An 18,845-nucleotide genomic window follows, 5' to 3' on the forward strand; every position below is an offset into this window, starting at 1 on the left:
CATGGAAAACCGGGAAACATAAAGAGTATTCGAAATGTACTCGCTTCGCTGTAAAAACTGAGCCAGAGTTGAATCGTGTTCCATATCCATTGTATAGCACGAATATTTCTCACCGCGAGCGTTAATAGCTTGAACAATTTTCGTTCTAACGGTTCTTCCAACAAAACTCATGCGAGTAGGTGAATAAACAGACATCGAAGTGCATTCGATTTTAGTCTCTACCCGAGTGTAATACTTGTTACAGTCCCGCCCGTGCTCCAAGCTGTGTATAATCTATGTTATCTGTTGTAAGATATTGTTGCAACAACAATCTCGTTGTTTGTGAGAAACGCGTTTCTATTCAGTTACCAATTTATCTAATGACTGTGAATTTAAGTGATAAAGACCAATTGTCAAGTAAATATTGACATTAATTACCAAAGTGCTTCCAGACACAAATTAGTGTTCCATGAATATTAACAATGCTGTGTAAAGTGATTCTAACGAATTTGGGACATTTGTTTTAATATTCATTACATAATGAGGTGGTCGGCGATCAGTCGCCGCCTTGCGCGCTTTCACTCGGTACGCTATTAATTACGTACACGATTGTGTTCAGTCGGTTATATTTACTCAACTGTTTCGACTGCTGAAAGATAAAGAAATAGCTAAAGCGGCGCGCTACACGACGCTCGTATCTTATCGCATCCACTCTATTGATCACTCGACACATATCGCGAACGGCTCGCCTTATACGGACGACCGTGCCACCTTTATTGTCCAATTTAACATATAGACGTGTGCTAGCCGCGATGTTACCGGTGAACTCATAATGTGCGTCGTTCAAAAATAGAAATACAGTGTTTACAGGAAAATAGTATCAATAACAAAGTGTTGCGGTTTGTAATTGAACGGAAATGGCAGCTAAATCGCCTACTATGAGTGTGAAGTCGCGGGAAATGATCGGCGAAGAGCAGTTCAGTCAGCGGCGCGAAGTGTTCGGCAAGCACGACACGGTGTTCCTCCCGCCCGCGTCGCCCGTGCCCACCAGCTACCGCGACGTCGAGCCCATCGTCACCTCCAACCACGGCAAGACCACCGCCAACTTCAAGCGCAACACGCCCGGCTACTCCAGCATGAGGGAGTCACGCACCGACGAGCGAGTCTTCGACTTCAGACCGAGGAAGTACTCCGACAATTTCACATCGGAAGTGAACCAAAGTGACGATGTGGAATACAGACACACGATGACTGAAAGGACGCGGCGCTTATCCAAATTGCGGCGGGATTTCATGACTTCCAACTTACACGAGCCAGGTAGTACCAGTCCTTTCAACCGCTCCGGGACCCGAGCATCGATGCCGGCTAACAGTTCTTCACCTCTTAAATATAAAATTGAAAGTCCTAATTTATACAAGTTCCCGTTCGCTGAACCGTACTCGACGCCGACGCCGGTGCGCCGAGTGGTTGTGGATCTAGGACCAGCAGACGAAAACGGTGGCAAGGAGAATCAGGATCCAGAGAGAGTTCGACATCAAAGTTTGTCAGGACAAGACACGCCTAGTAGACTGGACCAACAAAAGTTGTTTGAAGAAATACTGAAGAGATATTCCCCGCAGCGAAAGCCAATCGACTGGGAGTTACCTCCGACCAAGCCGAGGGTGGTCGCGTCAGTTCCTAAATCTAATTCTAGTGTGGCCGACAGTATTGATAGTGCAGATAAAAAAGGTGACGACAAAAATGAGAAAACGGGTGATGATGACGTGTTTGAGAAGAAGCAAAATGGTGAAGTGGCTTTGGCTGTTTTAAGTGAAAATTCAGTGGAAAAATCTAGTGAGAATCCGGTTGAAGTTAAAGCAGAGGTTATTCAAAACGGCCCTGAATCGTTAAGTGCCGGCGCGACTAAGGAAAATGAATCAAAAACATCACAGTCCGAACTGGACGAGAAACAGGATGAAGTGCCCGAGCTGTCGCAGATTCAGAGACAAGTAATTAAAGAGGGTCCCAAAAAGCCTCCTCTGGAAATCGTAGATTTAAGTATACCTGCACTGATACAGAAAATGACTGCGGAGGGTGAAAACCTGGAGAATACGAATAAAAAACAGAAGAAAGTAAAGCGAAAACGTAGTTTCTTAGACAAGTTGCTAGGTCGCAAGAAGGACAAGTAGTAGCTAGCGATATATTATAACATTGATGTGATATTGAACATACTGCAAATAATGCAGGACAGCCAAAGATTAAAAGAAGCATGACGTCATTTCTGTAATCTTTTGATATGTAGATATTTCTTTACATGGCAAAGGAATAAACCGATAGATTTATTTATATCTAATAATTAAGGCCAGTCTTCCTATGTTTTTTATCGTAATGCATTGGTTGGGTTATCACTAGCTGATAATACTAAGTGCCATGTGACACGCCCTATCTGCCAAATTCAAACTGTTTTATAACAAATATTTTGTGAATAACTAGTATGTAAGAGAAATATTAATAGTTGTGCTATTAACGTTATATATTTTGTTATTTGTTTAATTAATTAATATCATAATACATCCTGTAAATTTTCCGTAAACGTGCCTTAAGTTATCATTAGGTACAATTCTATGATGTCATTAAAAACACTACTATTTATAACTAGCTCCATTTAATAATACTGTTACAATTCCCACACAAATATTGCCGAGATCATAAGCTAGTGAGCCTTAGAACCAAATATTTTCATAATAAATTTTCTGTTTTTAATCATTGAATTTTATTGAAAAGAAACACAGTCTTCGTCAATGAAATTATTGTTATTTGTTTAATTAATTAATATCATAATACATCCTGTAAATTTTCCGTAAACGTGCCTTAAGTTATCAATAGGTACAATTCTATGATGTCATTAAAAACACTACTATTTATAACTAGCTCCATTTAATAATACTGTTACAATTCCCACACAAATATTGCCGAGATCATAAGCTAGTGAGCCTTAGAACCAAATATTTTCATAATAAATTTTCTGTTTTTAATCATTGAATTTTATTGAAAAGAAACACAGTCTTCGTCAATGAAATTATATTTCAGAAAAATATGATTATTGCATTATTATAAGTATCACAGTGTCTTATTATAAAGTACAAATAAATTGCTAAGGTTATTTCAAAAGCGTACCTTAATTAAAATGTAATAGAAACGAGATTTTAATAGCATTGCGTAGATATGACATTCCAAATATGTTTTTTTTATGAGTTCACTGAATTTCGTAATGTACGCAATGGTATATTACAGAATCGTGTCTAGAATGTAGTTTATGCACAAAAACATACATTTTCGCTCGACATTTAGCATTGTTACGTTTCATTGTATTTTTATTTGCGTGACTGAGACAAATTCAATGACACCTTTTTGTTGAAATGCCTGCAAGTTTATAGTGAACAGACAGACAACAAGACGTATTTTTATACATATAAATATGTAAAATATTATATGGATTAATTAAGTAGGTACTGGGTAGGTATAGGTAATTTTTATCTTAATAAAAATATATTTCAGTAGGGACTTTATACATATTTAAGTAGGTACTTGTTTTTCTGGTTACATTTTACCGGGTGAATAAGGAAACAAGTCCATTTAGGTACATGACACTGAAACTGCGCATATTTTCACATATTAATAATTAATTTGGTTGGTATAAAAGCATTTTTAAAAAATAAATATAACAATATCTGGACAAATGGTAAAATAATCCAATCCAAGTAATACCTCAAAAAATCCTTAGCAATATTATAAATGCGAGATTAACTCTGTCGCGAAATTTAATTTTGTGTACATTTAATTTAGAGCTTGAGAAAGGACATTATGTCCTTTCTCAGGCTCAGAGTTTACTATGTCCTGGACATAGTAAACTCTCTATCCTGCTGCGGGAAAATAGTTCTGTCGGGGCGCACCTTATGTCTTTATCTGAAGAATACAACCTGACAATCTGACACGTAAGTACTGCACTTGAAATATTTCTAAGTATATATGTTACTGATAAATGGAACATTGAATATCTTTTCATACTTTTGCACGTCAATATGTATGCATATTATTATTTAAAAATACAGATAAGCTGGTCGTTTTCTATCCGGTTACCTCAAAGACAACTAAACAAAGTTCAAGGCTTTATTTATAGTCCAGACAGTTTATCGAGATAATTATGTAAGAAATAAGCGGTAATGTCTGACCTTGTTGGGAAAGAGTCATGCAGATTTGCGTGGAAAACTCTAGATAGATTCAAAAGGTCTTCTATTATGTCCTAGAAAAGGATTATTTTTAAATGTCATTTGTAAAATTTTCTCTTGTTATCGTTATCCACCTTCATTTGCTACCCTAAAAGGGTTCAATTCTAGAATAGTTTACCTGTATCTTTTTTCAAAGTTAGTTTTGTATGAATATGGACCATTTTTTCGGTAAAAAAAAAAACAGTTAAAATTTACTCAAATTGAACCCTTCAATTTGTCTTTGGCTTGTGAATCAAGGTCTATAGTCTATATAAATGGTCACAATTATCACTTTAACACAATATTATTATGTGGTTTTATGTTACGGAACCTAAACCATAAACACTGGTAGATAAAATGCTCGCTGATGATATCAGGGGATGTTATTTGCGGTGAGTGGGTTTGTCAATCTTTGGGCCAAGCCAGGAGAAAAAGGTAGGTTCATCACAAAAATAGTCATTAGTCAGATCACGAATATCATTTAAAAAATTATGGAGCAACATTTTAGTTAAGAAATATGTATGTTCCTGCTTACAAGAAATTGCAAATTTACCTTGTTATGATAAAGTACAAACTTAAATAAGTACTCAAAATAACGTTTTACGTTGCAGAAATGTTGATATGATACTTCTTTGCTTTTTTTATATACATATGTAACAAAATATTATAAATACTCTTCATAAGTATAAACAATTTAAAATATTTCATTAAAATAAATAAATTATACAATTTATAATAATTTGACTAACTACTTTAGCTGCCGAAGCACTGTGTTCACATCATGATTAATGCAAGAGTAAGAAAAATAAACGTGGATAAAATGTTAAAGTGACTAACAAGATTCCTACACAAAATAAGCAAGTTTTTATTTTCTCATTTAATATGTTTATATAAGAATTATACTGAATAAGAATGTATTGGAAAAGCTAAGTCTAACAAGCTAATTTCTTAGTTGTACAGTTTTTTTAATTTATCTAACTGAATACGGTAGATAAAATGCTCGCTGATGATATCAGGGGATGTTATTTGCGGTGAGTGGGTTTGTCAATCTTTGGGCCAAGCCAGGAGAAAAAGGTAGGTTCATCACAAAAATAGTCATTAGTCAGATCACGAATATCATTTAAAAAATTATGGAGCAACATTTTAGTTAAGAAATATGTATGTTCCTGCTTACAAGAAATTGCAAATTTACCTTGTTATGATAAAGTACAAACTTAAATAAGTACTCAAAATAACGTTTTACGTTGCAGAAATGTTGATATGATACTTCTTTGCTTTTTTTATATACATATGTAACAAAATATTATAAATACTCTTCATAAGTATAAACAATTTAAAATATTTCATTAAAATAAATAAATTATACAATTTATAATAATTTGACTAACTACTTTAGCTGCCGAAGCACTGTGTTCACATCATGATTAATGCAAGAGTAAGAAAAATAAACGTGGATAAAATGTTAAAGTGACTAACAAGATTCCTACACAAAATAAGCAAGTTTTTATTTTCTCATTTAATATGTTTATATAAGAATTATACTGAATAAGAATGTATTGGAAAAGCTAAGTCTAACAAGCTAATTTCTTAGTTGTACAGTTTTTTTAATTTATCTAACTGAATACTTGCATCAGCCACAAAATAGCGAGGCTTTATAAAATTGCATATTTTTACAAAAATAACTACAACTTTATAATCACAATTTGTCTACTTATTTATCTATTGATTAAAGGGTAAGTTGTACCATTTAACTATGCCGATAACCAAACCATACCCAGCCTTGAAATTACCGACTATTAGTCAAATCTGCGATTCGAAAATTGGAAATAGTTCAGCTATCGTTATAATTAAATAGTGCAACTTACCTTAAATATACTGAAATGAGCGTAGCGAGATACTTTACGAATTTACCTAAAGGTAATCAAAAGGCCATTAGAATTATTTTATTAAATGTTCGAAGCTTTTTTGAATGCAAAGATTTTACTTTATTTTTTAGACGCTTTATGACGCAGATGTTAGTTAAAAAGTTTAAGGCGCCTACCACACGTCAAAATTTCCCCACAGTTTAGTAATAACTTGCGCATGTGGTAGGCACGGCAGAGATTGAAGTATATTAAGTGAAATATTATTGACTTTCACATCATAAAGACTAAAAGCCATTATTTAATGATAAAAAGACTTATTCAAAATTCGAATAGAAGCACCAAAGCTACGCCCAGCGATTGGTCTACATTAAAACAAAAGAATATCACACTCAAGTCTTTTTTAAATCCGGATCTAGTCTCCTCACGGCAGCCTCTAGCTCAAAGAGATGATCATCTTTGACGTCTGGTACTAGTTTCCTCATGGTTGCTGCTAAATTGTATACATACTCCTTGTTAGGCCCACTGGGACCATGGCAGGATACCACCTGTTGCGCGATCTCTTCTATTGATGCTTCACCTGGAATGATAGGGCATAGATATATGAGAATGAGTAGAACTACATACATCGATTTTTATTATCTGTCTATTACAAAAGTATTTTTATCAAATTGGCTGAATAAGATTTTTTAAGCCAGTTTATAAAAATAAATATTTCCAATGAGCCTAATTTTTAAAATAGCAATATGACTAACTGTGACAATGATTAATTCAGAAGGAAAAATTTTGAAAAATTTGATTTAATCAAAGTAATAAGAAGATTACGGATGTTTGCTGCTGACCAGCATTATTTCATACATTGAATTAATTTTGGTTTCGCAGTAAACCATAAAAGTTAAGGTAGCAATTAAATTATTACAAAATAAACCCTCAACCCACCAGCATAAGATTCATTTTCCTCCGTCGCCACATACAGAGTCAACTGGAATGGTTCATGATTCGTGTCTGCCGGATAGAATGTGATGGTCTTCCTCATGTATCCGTTCTTCTCTCGGTAGTCCAGGTGCTTGGTGACTTGAGCCACATCTTCTGTTCTTATCTTGTAAGCTATGCCCCACACTGTGCTGTTTGGGTCATCACTTTGGACCAGCGTTACGACTCTGCCCGGCTGGAATTAGAAAAAAGTTTTTTTTTACAATCTTCAGTGTGTGTAACAAATAAAATTGTTATTTTAATAAATAAAAGTCGATATTTTATACTAGCCCCGCAAGTTGATATTGCGATCGGCGGCCATCTTGGTGACGTAGTCGAAGCGTCAGTACCGTTCGCAAGGTCTTCGGTATTCTTAGATTACATTGTCTGTCATTTCTGTCTGAGTGGATATATCAGTCAGTCAGTTTCTCTTTTTATATATATAGATGAAAGTTTATTTGTCAGAATATGTGTGAGTAGGTATAAAGAGTTTACACTTTAGATTGTATTAATAAAATAACAAAATACAAATAAACCTATAACCCTAGCTTATTTACTTTGTATTACCATATTTTTTGTTAGCTGTACTTTTGTGCGACGGATGACGTCATACAGCTGTTATTGTGACAAGGTTCCATCGCAATATCAACGTGCGGGGCTAGTACAATAAAAGTATGTATCAACATGTATAAATCAAGTAGTGTAAAAAAAGGAGCTGAGTCATGATAATGATGATGAAATAATGAAAAGCAAAAAGAAATAGATTTATTTGCAAAGTATAATATAGCACAAAAAAACAGATATATTTGAGATGAGAACTTCAAGTAGAGTCACAAGACACGACATATAATAAATTGAATAAACAAACATGTTAATAAATGACGTACATATGAAGTGTTACCCTTGGTTTGCTATGATTACCCAGTTTTGCCTTAGAATAGGCATTGCAAGCGAGTTTTGAGTAGCTTACCTGTTAGATCTGACAAGCATGAGATATTCTAATTACTTACTTTTTCTGGTACTCCTCGGTGGTCAATACTATGTTGATAAAATCTTCTCAAGTAACCTTTTATATAACCTACGATTTTGCAATCGTATTTGAAGTCTACTTTCCACACCAATGATCCATAGCCAAATATCCACATTTTTTTCACGTTTTAATTTATCAAATGAATAAGTTTTGGACCTTTTTATATAAATATGTTTGAATAAATTATTAAAAATAGGAACTTAAAATTTCAATTCGCTCATTTTGATAATTGTATGGCTGATGGATGCCTGACTATGACATGCATGACACTAATGACTACTAATGAGTGACATACAGTCCTCGAATATTCTCGCACCCTTGCCTCACCTTGTCACACCACATTAAAATTTAAAACTGAATAAAACTCGTGCAAGAAATGTGTAATGTGACTTTTCTTTAAATCTGAAACGAATTTCGGAATGATCTCTTGAAACTGGAACTGTGCAGTATTTTTAATGTCAAAATCAACTATAAACGCCTAATAAACTGAGGAAAAAATAGGGTATTCTCAAATCCACCTAACAGCCTCTGGACATTTAGTAGTAGCAGTAGGCAGGAAGTGCCAATGAGGAGCATTCAGGGATACCGGCAGTAAGCACGGCGGTATAACACCGTCAGTTTTTCTTCAATGCTATTCTCGTATTTAAATGCGAGTAATTATAGATGTAAAGTGTTATCCAGACACCAGAATATTTAGGTTTCGTTTACTTATACGAAAACACAAGAGATATTTATTTTATTACACTAAGAAGTTGACTTTAAGTAGCTATTTACAATGCTATTTACCCATAACACCTTGAACTTCCTTGCCGTTCTCCCAAGACTTACTGGTAGAGGTTTTATATAAAAAAAGAAATTAAGACTCTCGAAGAAGGTTCATTTACCATTCATTCGACGGCATAGATGTAAATTATGTCTATGTTCTACGGTGTCAAAATATTACAATATGTCATAGCTAGTTTAATACATTTTTATTGGTTTAATATTATAAAATGGCTGGATAAAACAAAAATTCATAGGTTATCTCGTAGCTACATGTACCATTTGCTTATGTATGGACACTATTTTATTCGAATATGGTGATCTACAGCAGTAACGAATATGCTTGGCTTGCTTAAAGTCAGAAGAACAACAATAATGACTAAAAAAATAAAGCCTTTATAATAACAGTCACTTATCAATGTCTATAGCTCAGAGACTGTGTAATGAAATTGTGGAGCCAGCCATAAAACCTGCTATCTTAAGCACATCCAGGAAATGTATGTTTCAGAACCCTAAGACTTCATCAAGCGGACACCGTTCTTCGAATTCCCGACCTATTAATCCTCAGAAAAGTATAAATGTTCAAAAAAGGAAGACTTCCAGCAAATTACCAACGCGAGAATCTTTCGGCAGTGGCAACCTTCTTCGGTCATCCAAGCTAAAAAATCTTATAGATACAGCGGTCAACACCTTCGTATCTGGACCTCAAGCTTGTGATAGCAGGACCCTTCTACAATCTAAGCTCAAAAACATCGAAAGCGAAAGTCATATTAAACCAAAGTATATTCTTATAGATACAGCTGTCAACACCTTAGTATCTGGACCCATAACGTGTGAGAACCATTGCGTAACAAACTTGCGCAAACGCAAGTCTTCTCCGGCCAACCGCTGCGCTTGCAAATGTTCTCTTGGAAAACTAAATAATTGTAAAGCCAGCGTTAAGGAAATTCAAACACATCATAACAGAAATTATTTTCTCGCCGATAAAGCTTGTTCAAAAATTGTTGAGAAAGCCAGTTGTGGTACACAGTTTCTTGAGACACTAAGCAAAGCAATACGGCAGCGTCGAGATAAACCTAAATCATTGTGTAAAGAAACGATGACTGTGCTATCTACAAGACGATCACAGGGTACGAAAGTTAGACAGGAATCTCAACACAATCATAAGAAGTCCCAGGCGGTCAATTCGAACTGTAGTTTCAAGTTAAGTTCCAAGCGATGGGCACTCAATCACTTCCCAGTTCAAGGACCAGATTTTTGAGACACATTAAAAAAATAAGTAATTATTATTTATTTTCATTCTCTTACTTTGAACCTCTACCTGTAGCTATCCTTACCTATAGTCTCCCCACACTATTTGTCGTTTAGGAAGGAAGAATACCGCGCGACTTGCAAGTCGCTGAATAGAACTGTTATTCAGGGTTTCAACAATCAAACATCAACATCTCCAAAATGTACAACCAGCAGTACTAAACTGACATTCTTGTACCAAGCTGGTTAAACTCAAACTCATTTTTTTTATTTCAAACTAGCTGACCCCGCGAACTTCGTATCGTTTAAACCTTCCCTGGACCTCTACAGACATTTTAAAACCAAAATAAGCCAAATCGGTCCAGCCATTCCGGAGTTTTAGTGAGACTAACGAACAGCAATTCATTTTTATATATAAGAGAAGAGAAGAGAGAAGATAAGAGAAGATAGGCCTATAAAAGCTCTTTCGAAACGTCAAAGTTAGGTGCACGGTTCCAAAGAGTTGGTCTCATGGAGAAGAACCGGCAAGAAACTCCATGGACACCACATGGACACTCTTTTTAAAAGAAAATAAAATTAATTACATATTTCATACAGTTTTCTATCTAGTCCTGAGAATGTTATTTTTTTTTATTGTCCGACATAATTTATTAAAGGCAGCCTAGAATAGTATAAGGAAGTTCTGGAGTTGGCGCTAGATAGGCGTAAATGGAAGGAGCTGCACCGACAAGAGCTGGGCTCTTAAATTTAAGAAGAAGAAGCCTAGAATAGAAGATTAAAAAGATTGCCCAAAATTACGAATTATACGACAGTAGCTACCTACAGAGTTCATATTGACGTTGCGCATTAGCGTATTTTTTGTTCCAGAATTTAATTGTTCGTCTAGTTGGCCCCTTACTTACAAGATGACCAAAAAGGTACGCCGATTCGGTTTTGCTTGATTTTTAGGGTTCCGAACCCAACAGGGTAAAACGGGACCTGATTGGTCGTCTTCACCGGGCTGCCTCATGAACCATCATAGATACGTAAGCCCTCTTGGGGTACCTAATACAATGGGGGTTTATTATGTTCTGTATGCCTATGTAATAGCTAGACTGCAGATTTTTTCACAGATAATGTGGGTATTTATACTGTTGCTGCTTTATTATTGGATACCCACTGCTTACCTAGGAGTTATGATCAGAGTCGGAAAGCCATTACCTTCAAACTTTCCAATATAGGATATACCTATTATTTTAAAACTTTACACTATAGAAAAAGTGCAGTGCGGCGTCGGTACCGTAATCGCTCGTAAGGTTGCTGTAAATGTCCATTTTGAAAGAGCCTTTATGGTTTCAGGAAGCAATTTTTTCAAATAGAGACTTGACTGTTGCTCTTGTCTTATTTTAAATAGGTTAGGGAAATTAAACAACTTGATTGAAATAATAAAAAGGTTTATTCCTAGTCCACTACGACTGCATACAAAATTAGTGCTTTCATCTTGTTTTGTACCTAAAAAAATAATACAATAATGTGTAAGAGACAAATACATAATAATAACATTTAAAAGGCAAAATTTAGTCAGTACATTCATTAATTTTATTATTTCAAATATAAATGGATATGTCAGAAAACATATAATTTTAACAGTTCAAATCTGTAGAGTATCTGGTATAAACACAGATTTGTTCTGAGAATATTGTTAAAAGGCTCACAGGCCCACTATAAACAATAACAAAAAGTAGCACTTAATAGTATTCCTTATACTATAAACAGAAATAATAAATTTATAGACCTATATTGAAATTTCCAGAATTTCCATAAGGATCTAATGTAATACTTGGAACTACAAGTGCACAGTGTGTTCATCCTCCATTCAGTCAATACAAGCTATAAGAATATGCTTGTATAAGAGAACTAATCACACCTGTGCAATAATCCTTAACATGTAACTCTTTAGTATGAGCCAATTTATCAAGGCTTATTTTCATACATCTCTGCAATAAAATACACTTTACCATCAACAATTTATAAGCAGGGATGTGTAATTATGCTAGCTATATTTATTTAATTTAGTGTATAAAACTGCACTACTTATTGTATATTGTCCATAGTGGGCATGTATCAGAAAGACAAGGCTCACATGTTCTGTTGTGCCGGACTGGCCGGCGGGGGCTGAGCTTCCAAGTTCTTAATGAGCTGAGCCAGCCAGTGCTTAGTGGAGTTATCTTCCTGGAGGCAAGCTGCAAACGTGGAGTCTCTCAACTGGTCGGGCAGACATTGTCTTAAGGCCTCTCTAGCTCTAGCATTGTCAGACAGGCGCAAATAACATCTGACAACATGTTTCAGTAAGCGTGCGGACGGGTCTTTGGCCAGAGATAATACCATTTTTCCTAATATCATAGCTACATGAGAGAATCTGTCATACGTTTGGCAAATATAACAAAGTCCACTGTCATCTAGCAATATCTTTTGTAAAATAAATGTAGCCACTGTCTTGGATAGTTCAGATCCATTTTCCATGATACGCAGACACAGTGGTATTATTTCAGTGGTCAACAGAAAAGTAATAACTTCCTGTTCATCTGTTTTGACTAAGGCTCCAATAACTCCGAGGCTGGTAAGGCGTAAGTATTCGAAAGGACGTGTTTTGGAAACAGTGTGGAGGAAGGGATAAAGGAATAGCGGTACGTGTGCTTGTAGGAAGGCCGAACGGGTCTCGGGATGCGAGGCGACGCACTGCATGAGCGCCAGCGCGTTGCACACGCGGTTGCTCTGGTGCGCCGTGAGCGTCGGCGGGATCATGGCCACATAGATGTTGGTGATCTCCTGCAGCAGCGCGGCGATCGTGCCGAAGCTGTGCCACAACATAGGCGCCAGGTCCGGCACATTCTCGCGCTTCTTACTCAGCTCCAATAAAGCATTCTCTCGGGTCTCAGGATTGCACAGTTCCAGGATCCATGTAAATATTTTTTCCCTGTCCACGGACTGCATGTTCGCCGGGCTCTGCTGGGCACTCATGTTAATCATTGATCTGGTTCAAATGCTTTTTGCACTGGCTTCTTACAATACACGTAGGCTACGTTAAGGTTAAAATCATTGTATTTTTATGTTAACGTTTAAAATTTCACAGAACCATGTGTCAATTTGTGGTTTATTAACGATATTAGTTTAAATACTTTGTTAACGAGATTAAAATACTAACTTATTAACTATTTCTCGAAAGAGACAAGCGTCGGACAATCGACGACATTGACGTGACAATTGACAGACAACAAAAATAATCATAGACAAAATCAACAGCTTGTTATGGAGACTATGTTAGGGATAGGCTACACCCACTGGATTTTACGGTAAATATTCGGTTTTCGTTACTCTAATTATTTTAGTAGGAACTGTCATTTCGAGAAAACCATTTGTTGACATTAATTAATTTGACATTTCATTTCACAGCTTTGGGCAGCCTGCTGTGTGTGTCGAGCGAGTGATTTTGTGTATTTTAATTAAATAATCATCAACTATAGTTTTGTGGATATTGTGGCTAGTTAATATTTAATGTTATAGCTCTTAACTGAGATTAGGAAGTGTAGATCTTCAAAATATTCTTAGTTATAATATGTGAAAGTGTTTTCTTCGACTTCCAACCCACGTTCATTGGTTTGTTCCTTTTTAATTAATGTGATCGTGAATGTATTGCATTACGTTTCAAGATAGACAGTATTTTAGTAGAACTATTCGACCCTGTGCCGATTTCTGTGTAATATTATCAGTCTCCGGTTGATTCATCACGTTGACGCCATTGCGGGGTATAATTAACTATAATAAACAAACTTCGTTGTGTTACACGTATCGAGTCTGCGCTCGTTATTCTGTTTTCGCACGCAGTAAAACAGCATGTTAGTGAAACTAGGTTTATGTACTGTTGTCATGAGTAAACTGTGGATAACATAATGTTGAAAGATTTAACAAAATGTTAAAGAAATAACAGAGAACAACTTAGCAAAATAACTGAAACAAGGACCTTATTATTATTATTCGTATTGATACAATATACAACCACCTCAAGTAAATTAACAATCAAGAACTAGATTTAAATCAAACTTTTCAAAATTAGAACAACCAAAACACAAATCCAAACAAAAAAACAATAGGTTGTAACTGGCCATAAATATGTTTTTTTTTTAGAAAAATGGAGGTGTCCCATTCCCTGACTCTGAATGAGTCTGCTCTGCAGCAGCTACCTGATGATAAGAAGCCACACTTCATATTTGAGTGGCTCCGATTCCTTGACAAAGTACTTGTGGCTGCACATAAGGTAAATATTGATGTGAAACCTCTTTCAGTTGCTCTCTTCGGTAGGGTATTTTTATTTTAAATAGTTTTTCTAAGAAATATTTGTTTTCTAAGATGGCTGGGCATTTAAGGATAATATTTATTGTGTATATTATGTAGTTTGGTTTTCTTTGCTATGATGAGTCTATCTTCATAAAGTGGTAAGTTCACAATGCATGCATTATACAACTGCAGTGTACCAAATATTTATGATTCATGATCATACAAGGAAGGTATTAAACTCAAGTTGAATATTTTTCAATCAAATTGAAGACATTAACAAAAAAAAAGATGAATTATTCTGTGCCACATTTTCCATTCAATGAGGGTTTTTGATACTTTTTCTGCCGCCAGGCGGCGCTTCGTATGCGTCAGGTCCAAACAGCTGTCAAATAGTATGGAATTGTAGGGTCCGAACTTATTGTTTATTGAAATTCTGTTATATTGGAAGTGTTATTGATTTTATTATGGATTACGGTCAGAATACGGTTTCCGAACTAAAAATTGAGCTAAGAGAGAGGGTGCAAAAGTCACTGGTACTAAGGAAAAGCTTGTTGAAAAATTTGTTAACACAATATGATTTAGTTTTTTTTATTTACTCAACCTCAATAGTAAAACAATAATGCAGTGCTTTAATTATAAAATAAAAAAAAAAAACACTAAAATCGTTCACTATTCATAGTAAAGATAAGCACTTTGACAGTTACCTGGACCTGACGACTCGGTGCTGCCACCTCGTGGACGCCATTTTAGAAAACCCTCATTTCCAAAGTATGAATATTTTTTCTTTTTTCTAACAGTCTGACATCAAAAGCTGCCAGCAAAAATTGGTGGCTCAGCTAGTCAACCTTTTACGAGAGAACCTTGGTGGACCGGCAAGGAGGTTGCTAGCTAGGAACTTGGCTACTTTATTTTCTGTGGGAGACACGTTCCTACTATTTGATACAGTTAACAAATGCAATGACATCATCAAGGTTAAGGATGACTCTCCGTCTTATTTACCAACAAGACTGTAAGTATAGTTTTATTATCATTTATTGGTTCATGAATCATCTGACAAATGTACTTTTGTGTATTTATGTAATCCCGAAGTATTTAGGTCTGCAAAAGCGGAAGCGGAAATGGATCAATATGTTATTTCAAAAGACTTCACTTATGACCCTAAATCCAATTTACCCCAAGGGACTTGCTTTATTGTCCTTTTGAACTATATTTTGCTAAGCACTTGTAAATGCCAAGATAAAGGTCAGAGATAGTTTATAGCTGAACAAAGCTCTTGTGTAACCTGAATAGTTTTTTGAACTAGCTTCTGCCAACGGTTTCACCTGCTTCCCGAGGGAACTAATTCCAACACTCTGATGAAAAAGAAAAGTAGCCTATATATTATTCAGATATATAAGCTATGTTCCTGCAAAGTTTCATCAAAATCAATTTGGAGTTTGGCATGAAAGGGGAACAAACATCAGTACATACATCCAAACTTTCGCATTTATGATAATATTAGTAGGTCAGACTATGTACACATACGGCAAGCAGTTTTGCATAATATTTGCTATGTGGGTGGTAGCTAGACAACCAGTAGTTTTGTAAATTAGGCATTTAAAACTTCTAAGTTTCTAACATGATATGCATATATAAGTTTTATTTGTACTAAAGGCATTGTTGTACCCGAGATAGTCTAGCCTTATTTAATTTTGACAAAATTGGGAAAGAATTTACTATTGTTAGTCTAGTTAGAGAGTAGAGACTAGTTTGGCAGAGGAAATAAATAACATTGACAATTTTTTACTAAAATTTATCTTTGTCTCAAGGCTTAGTTAATTGAGAGTAAGTGCTTTTGAAGATTAAAATAGGAAGCCTCCTAAAACCTTATCTGTGACTTTTACGCGCTAAATAAAATTTCATTTCTGAAGTTAGTTCTCACGCATGCACAGTAATGATTTTTTCACATTTTCAATTTCGCAAAGTAAATAATTTACACCTTCGGCTTTTCAATATTGGCCATCTTTAGACAAGGAAGCGTCTTGGAACATCTATGCGAAATAACGTAAGGAGTCAAACAGCTAACTTCGGAAATGCAAAATGTTGTTATATCAATCAACTTTTTAATTACTCTTCAAAGGTCATCTCATCACTCATCGAACATCTGTTTAATTCTAAACAGATCACACACAATAACATAAAGAAACATTTCCCGCGCAAAGCCGTAATGAGCTTATGAAAGATTATAACTATAATCCTATTACACCTCTTCTACGTTTTACAAAACATGTGTATTTTCCAGGGCTGCCATATGTTGCCTCGGCAGTATGTATGAGAAACTTGGACGTATGATGGGAAGGTCATATGAAGAGACGGTGACAACCCTAGTTAGGTCTCTGAAAAATGCTGAATCACAAACTAGGCTGGAGATTATGAATACTCTTGAAAAGGTGAGACTTGAGGATTCGATTTTCGAGTAATTCTTTGCTTCCACGATTGTATGCAGGGATGATTTTAGGCATTTGGGGACTTTATTATTATATTTATGTCATATGATACATGCAGGTCATTTGATAAAATCATGTTTTCAATATTTTATTACATAAAATGGTCTTATCAAGAACTTTTTTAATGTTACCTAATTACGAACTTTGATATCAGTTAATGTTCTCTTAATCAGGTGTGTTAATTTCGCCTTCAATTTGTTACACATTTTATTATTGTGTACTTGATACATTATATGTATGTGTAGTAGAATAACAAAGATATCCTTCAAGAGGATAAAGAATAATCTAATTCCCTTTAGTCTTCAAATGCCCTTTATAATGCTCAAACTACCCTTGCTGTGTAGCTGTAGGGTAGTTTAAACCCTGTAAAGGCCATGTATATCATATTATTTCACAAGTTGCTTCATTTACTTAGTATTCAAACTCAAACTCAAACTCAAAATTTTTTATTTCAAATAGGCCTATGAAAGCTCTTTCGAAACGTCAAAGTTAGGTGCACGGTTCCAAAGAGTTGGTCTCATGGAGAAGAACCGGCAAGAAACTCCATGGACACTCTTTTTAAAAGAAAATAAAAATAATTACAAACATACAGTTTTCTATCTAGTCCTGAGAATGTTATACAATCCAAATTGAGCTAAAAATGTATTAATAAATTATACAAAATAATTTTAGTGCAATCGTTACTGGAAAAATAATTTATACAATTCAAAGAAAAAAATATAATGGGTAACCAAGTTATCATATAATGCAATTTGGGGTCTTGCTGGCTTGGGCTTGGCTGGTCTGGGCGGAGGCACTCCCGTGCCCGTGGTCGCCGGGGAAGCCACATGTGCAGAGAAAAAGAAAAAACAATATTAATTTAACGCCAGGCATCACTGTCATTAATGTAATCCTGAATTTTATAATACGCCTTTTTAATCAAAATGTTTTTAACTACATTCTTAAACTTTTTATCCGTGAGATCAAGGATACATTTAGGTAGCTTGTTATAAAAACGTACACAATTCCCTAAGAATGACTTATTTGTTTTTGTTAGCCTAAACTTGGGAACCACTAATTTATGTTTGTTACGTGTATTTATCTGGTGAATGTCACTTTTAACTGTGAATTTATGGATGTTTTTGCGAACAAACATAATATTTTCAAAAATATACAAGGAAGGTAATGTAAGTATATTAATTTCCTTAAAGAATTCTCTAAGAGATTCGCGAGAGCCCATGCCATAGATCGCTCGGATTGCCCTTTTTTGCAAAACAAAAATTGATTGGACATCAGCCGCTGCCCCCCATAGCAAAATGCCATATGACATCACGCAATGGAAATAGGCGAAGTATACAAGCCTGGCCGTAGCTACATCGGTCAGTTGTCTGATTTTTCTGACTGCAAAAGCAGCAGAACCAAGTCGCCCTGATAGGGAGGATATATGGGGACCCCATTGCAATTTACTGTCAATGGTAATGCCCAGAAATACTGTACTGTTAATTAACTCTAATTTGCTCTTATCGAGCATTATATTTGTTTCAACCGCAGTGACGTTAGGCAAACAGAACTTAAGACATTTAGTCTTGGAAGCGTTTAATAATAAATTGTTGGCTGCGAACCATTTGGAGAGAATTTCTAGGCTTTCATTAATGTGACTAACATTGGGGTTCTTACGCTTAACTTTAAAGACAAGGGAAGTGTCATCCGCAAACAAAATAACATCCGAAATATCAGACAGCACAAATGGAAGGTCATTTATATAAGCTAGGAACAGAAATGGACCCAGTATAGAGCCTTGAGGCACGCCCATTTTTACAACTGTCCCCGAAGATTTTGAGCCGCAGACATCCACTTTTTGCTGTCTGTTGGATAAATAAGACCGGACAAGTTCAAGAGATTTTCCACGAATGCCGTAGTGTCTCAGCTTAGAAATGAGTGTATCGTGGTCCACACAATCAAA

The 18,845-nt window shown here is 35.4% G+C and overlaps 4 protein-coding genes across 5 annotated transcripts in view; 2 read left to right on the forward strand and 2 right to left on the reverse strand.

Annotated features, from left to right (window-relative positions):
• The first annotated feature begins 238 nt into the window (after nucleotides 1–238).
• On the forward strand, nucleotides 239–2,721 carry LOC110382604 (uncharacterized). The gene has a single exon (XM_021343253.3). The coding sequence runs from the start codon at nucleotides 897–899 to the stop codon at nucleotides 2,145–2,147; it is 1,251 nt and encodes a 416-aa protein (XP_021198928.3). The 5' UTR covers nucleotides 239–896; the 3' UTR covers nucleotides 2,148–2,721.
• A 303-nt stretch (nucleotides 2,722–3,024) lies between these two features.
• Nucleotides 3,025–8,393, reverse strand: LOC126054036 (putative glutathione-specific gamma-glutamylcyclotransferase 2). The gene is made up of 3 exons (XM_049837678.2): nucleotides 8,071–8,393; nucleotides 7,028–7,256; nucleotides 3,025–6,668 (listed from the first exon to the last, which is right to left on the reverse strand). Exons 1-3 carry the CDS (start codon nucleotides 8,203–8,205, stop codon nucleotides 6,481–6,483), a joined length of 552 nt encoding a protein of 183 aa, XP_049693635.2. The 5' UTR covers nucleotides 8,206–8,393; the 3' UTR covers nucleotides 3,025–6,480.
• Nucleotides 8,394–11,519: 3,126 nt separating this feature from the next.
• LOC126054035 (CCR4-NOT transcription complex subunit 9) lies at nucleotides 11,520–13,363 on the reverse strand. The gene is made up of 2 exons (XM_049837677.2): nucleotides 12,226–13,363; nucleotides 11,520–11,594 (listed from the first exon to the last, which is right to left on the reverse strand). The coding sequence occupies exons 1-2, from the start codon at nucleotides 13,110–13,112 to the stop codon at nucleotides 11,579–11,581; spliced, it is 903 nt and encodes a 300-aa protein (XP_049693634.1). The 5' UTR covers nucleotides 13,113–13,363; the 3' UTR covers nucleotides 11,520–11,578.
• A 126-nt stretch (nucleotides 13,364–13,489) lies between these two features.
• LOC110376245 (HEAT repeat-containing protein 5B) overlaps nucleotides 13,490–18,845 on the forward strand; it is a 38,077-nt gene continuing 32,721 nt past the window's right edge. Inside the window, exons 1-4 of one of the 2 annotated variants that reach the window (XM_064040835.1) lie at nucleotides 13,490–13,739; nucleotides 14,268–14,397; nucleotides 15,215–15,426; nucleotides 16,699–16,846. In XM_064040835.1, coding sequence (XP_063896905.1) covers nucleotides 14,272–14,397; nucleotides 15,215–15,426; nucleotides 16,699–16,846 — 486 coding nt within the window. In that variant the 5' untranslated portion in view covers nucleotides 13,490–13,739; nucleotides 14,268–14,271. The other variant, XM_064040834.1, reaches the window with a different exon arrangement.

Source organism: Helicoverpa armigera, chromosome 23 (genome assembly GCF_030705265.1).
Source record: "Helicoverpa armigera isolate CAAS_96S chromosome 23, ASM3070526v1, whole genome shotgun sequence".
Taxonomy (NCBI): domain Eukaryota; kingdom Metazoa; phylum Arthropoda; class Insecta; order Lepidoptera; family Noctuidae; genus Helicoverpa; species Helicoverpa armigera.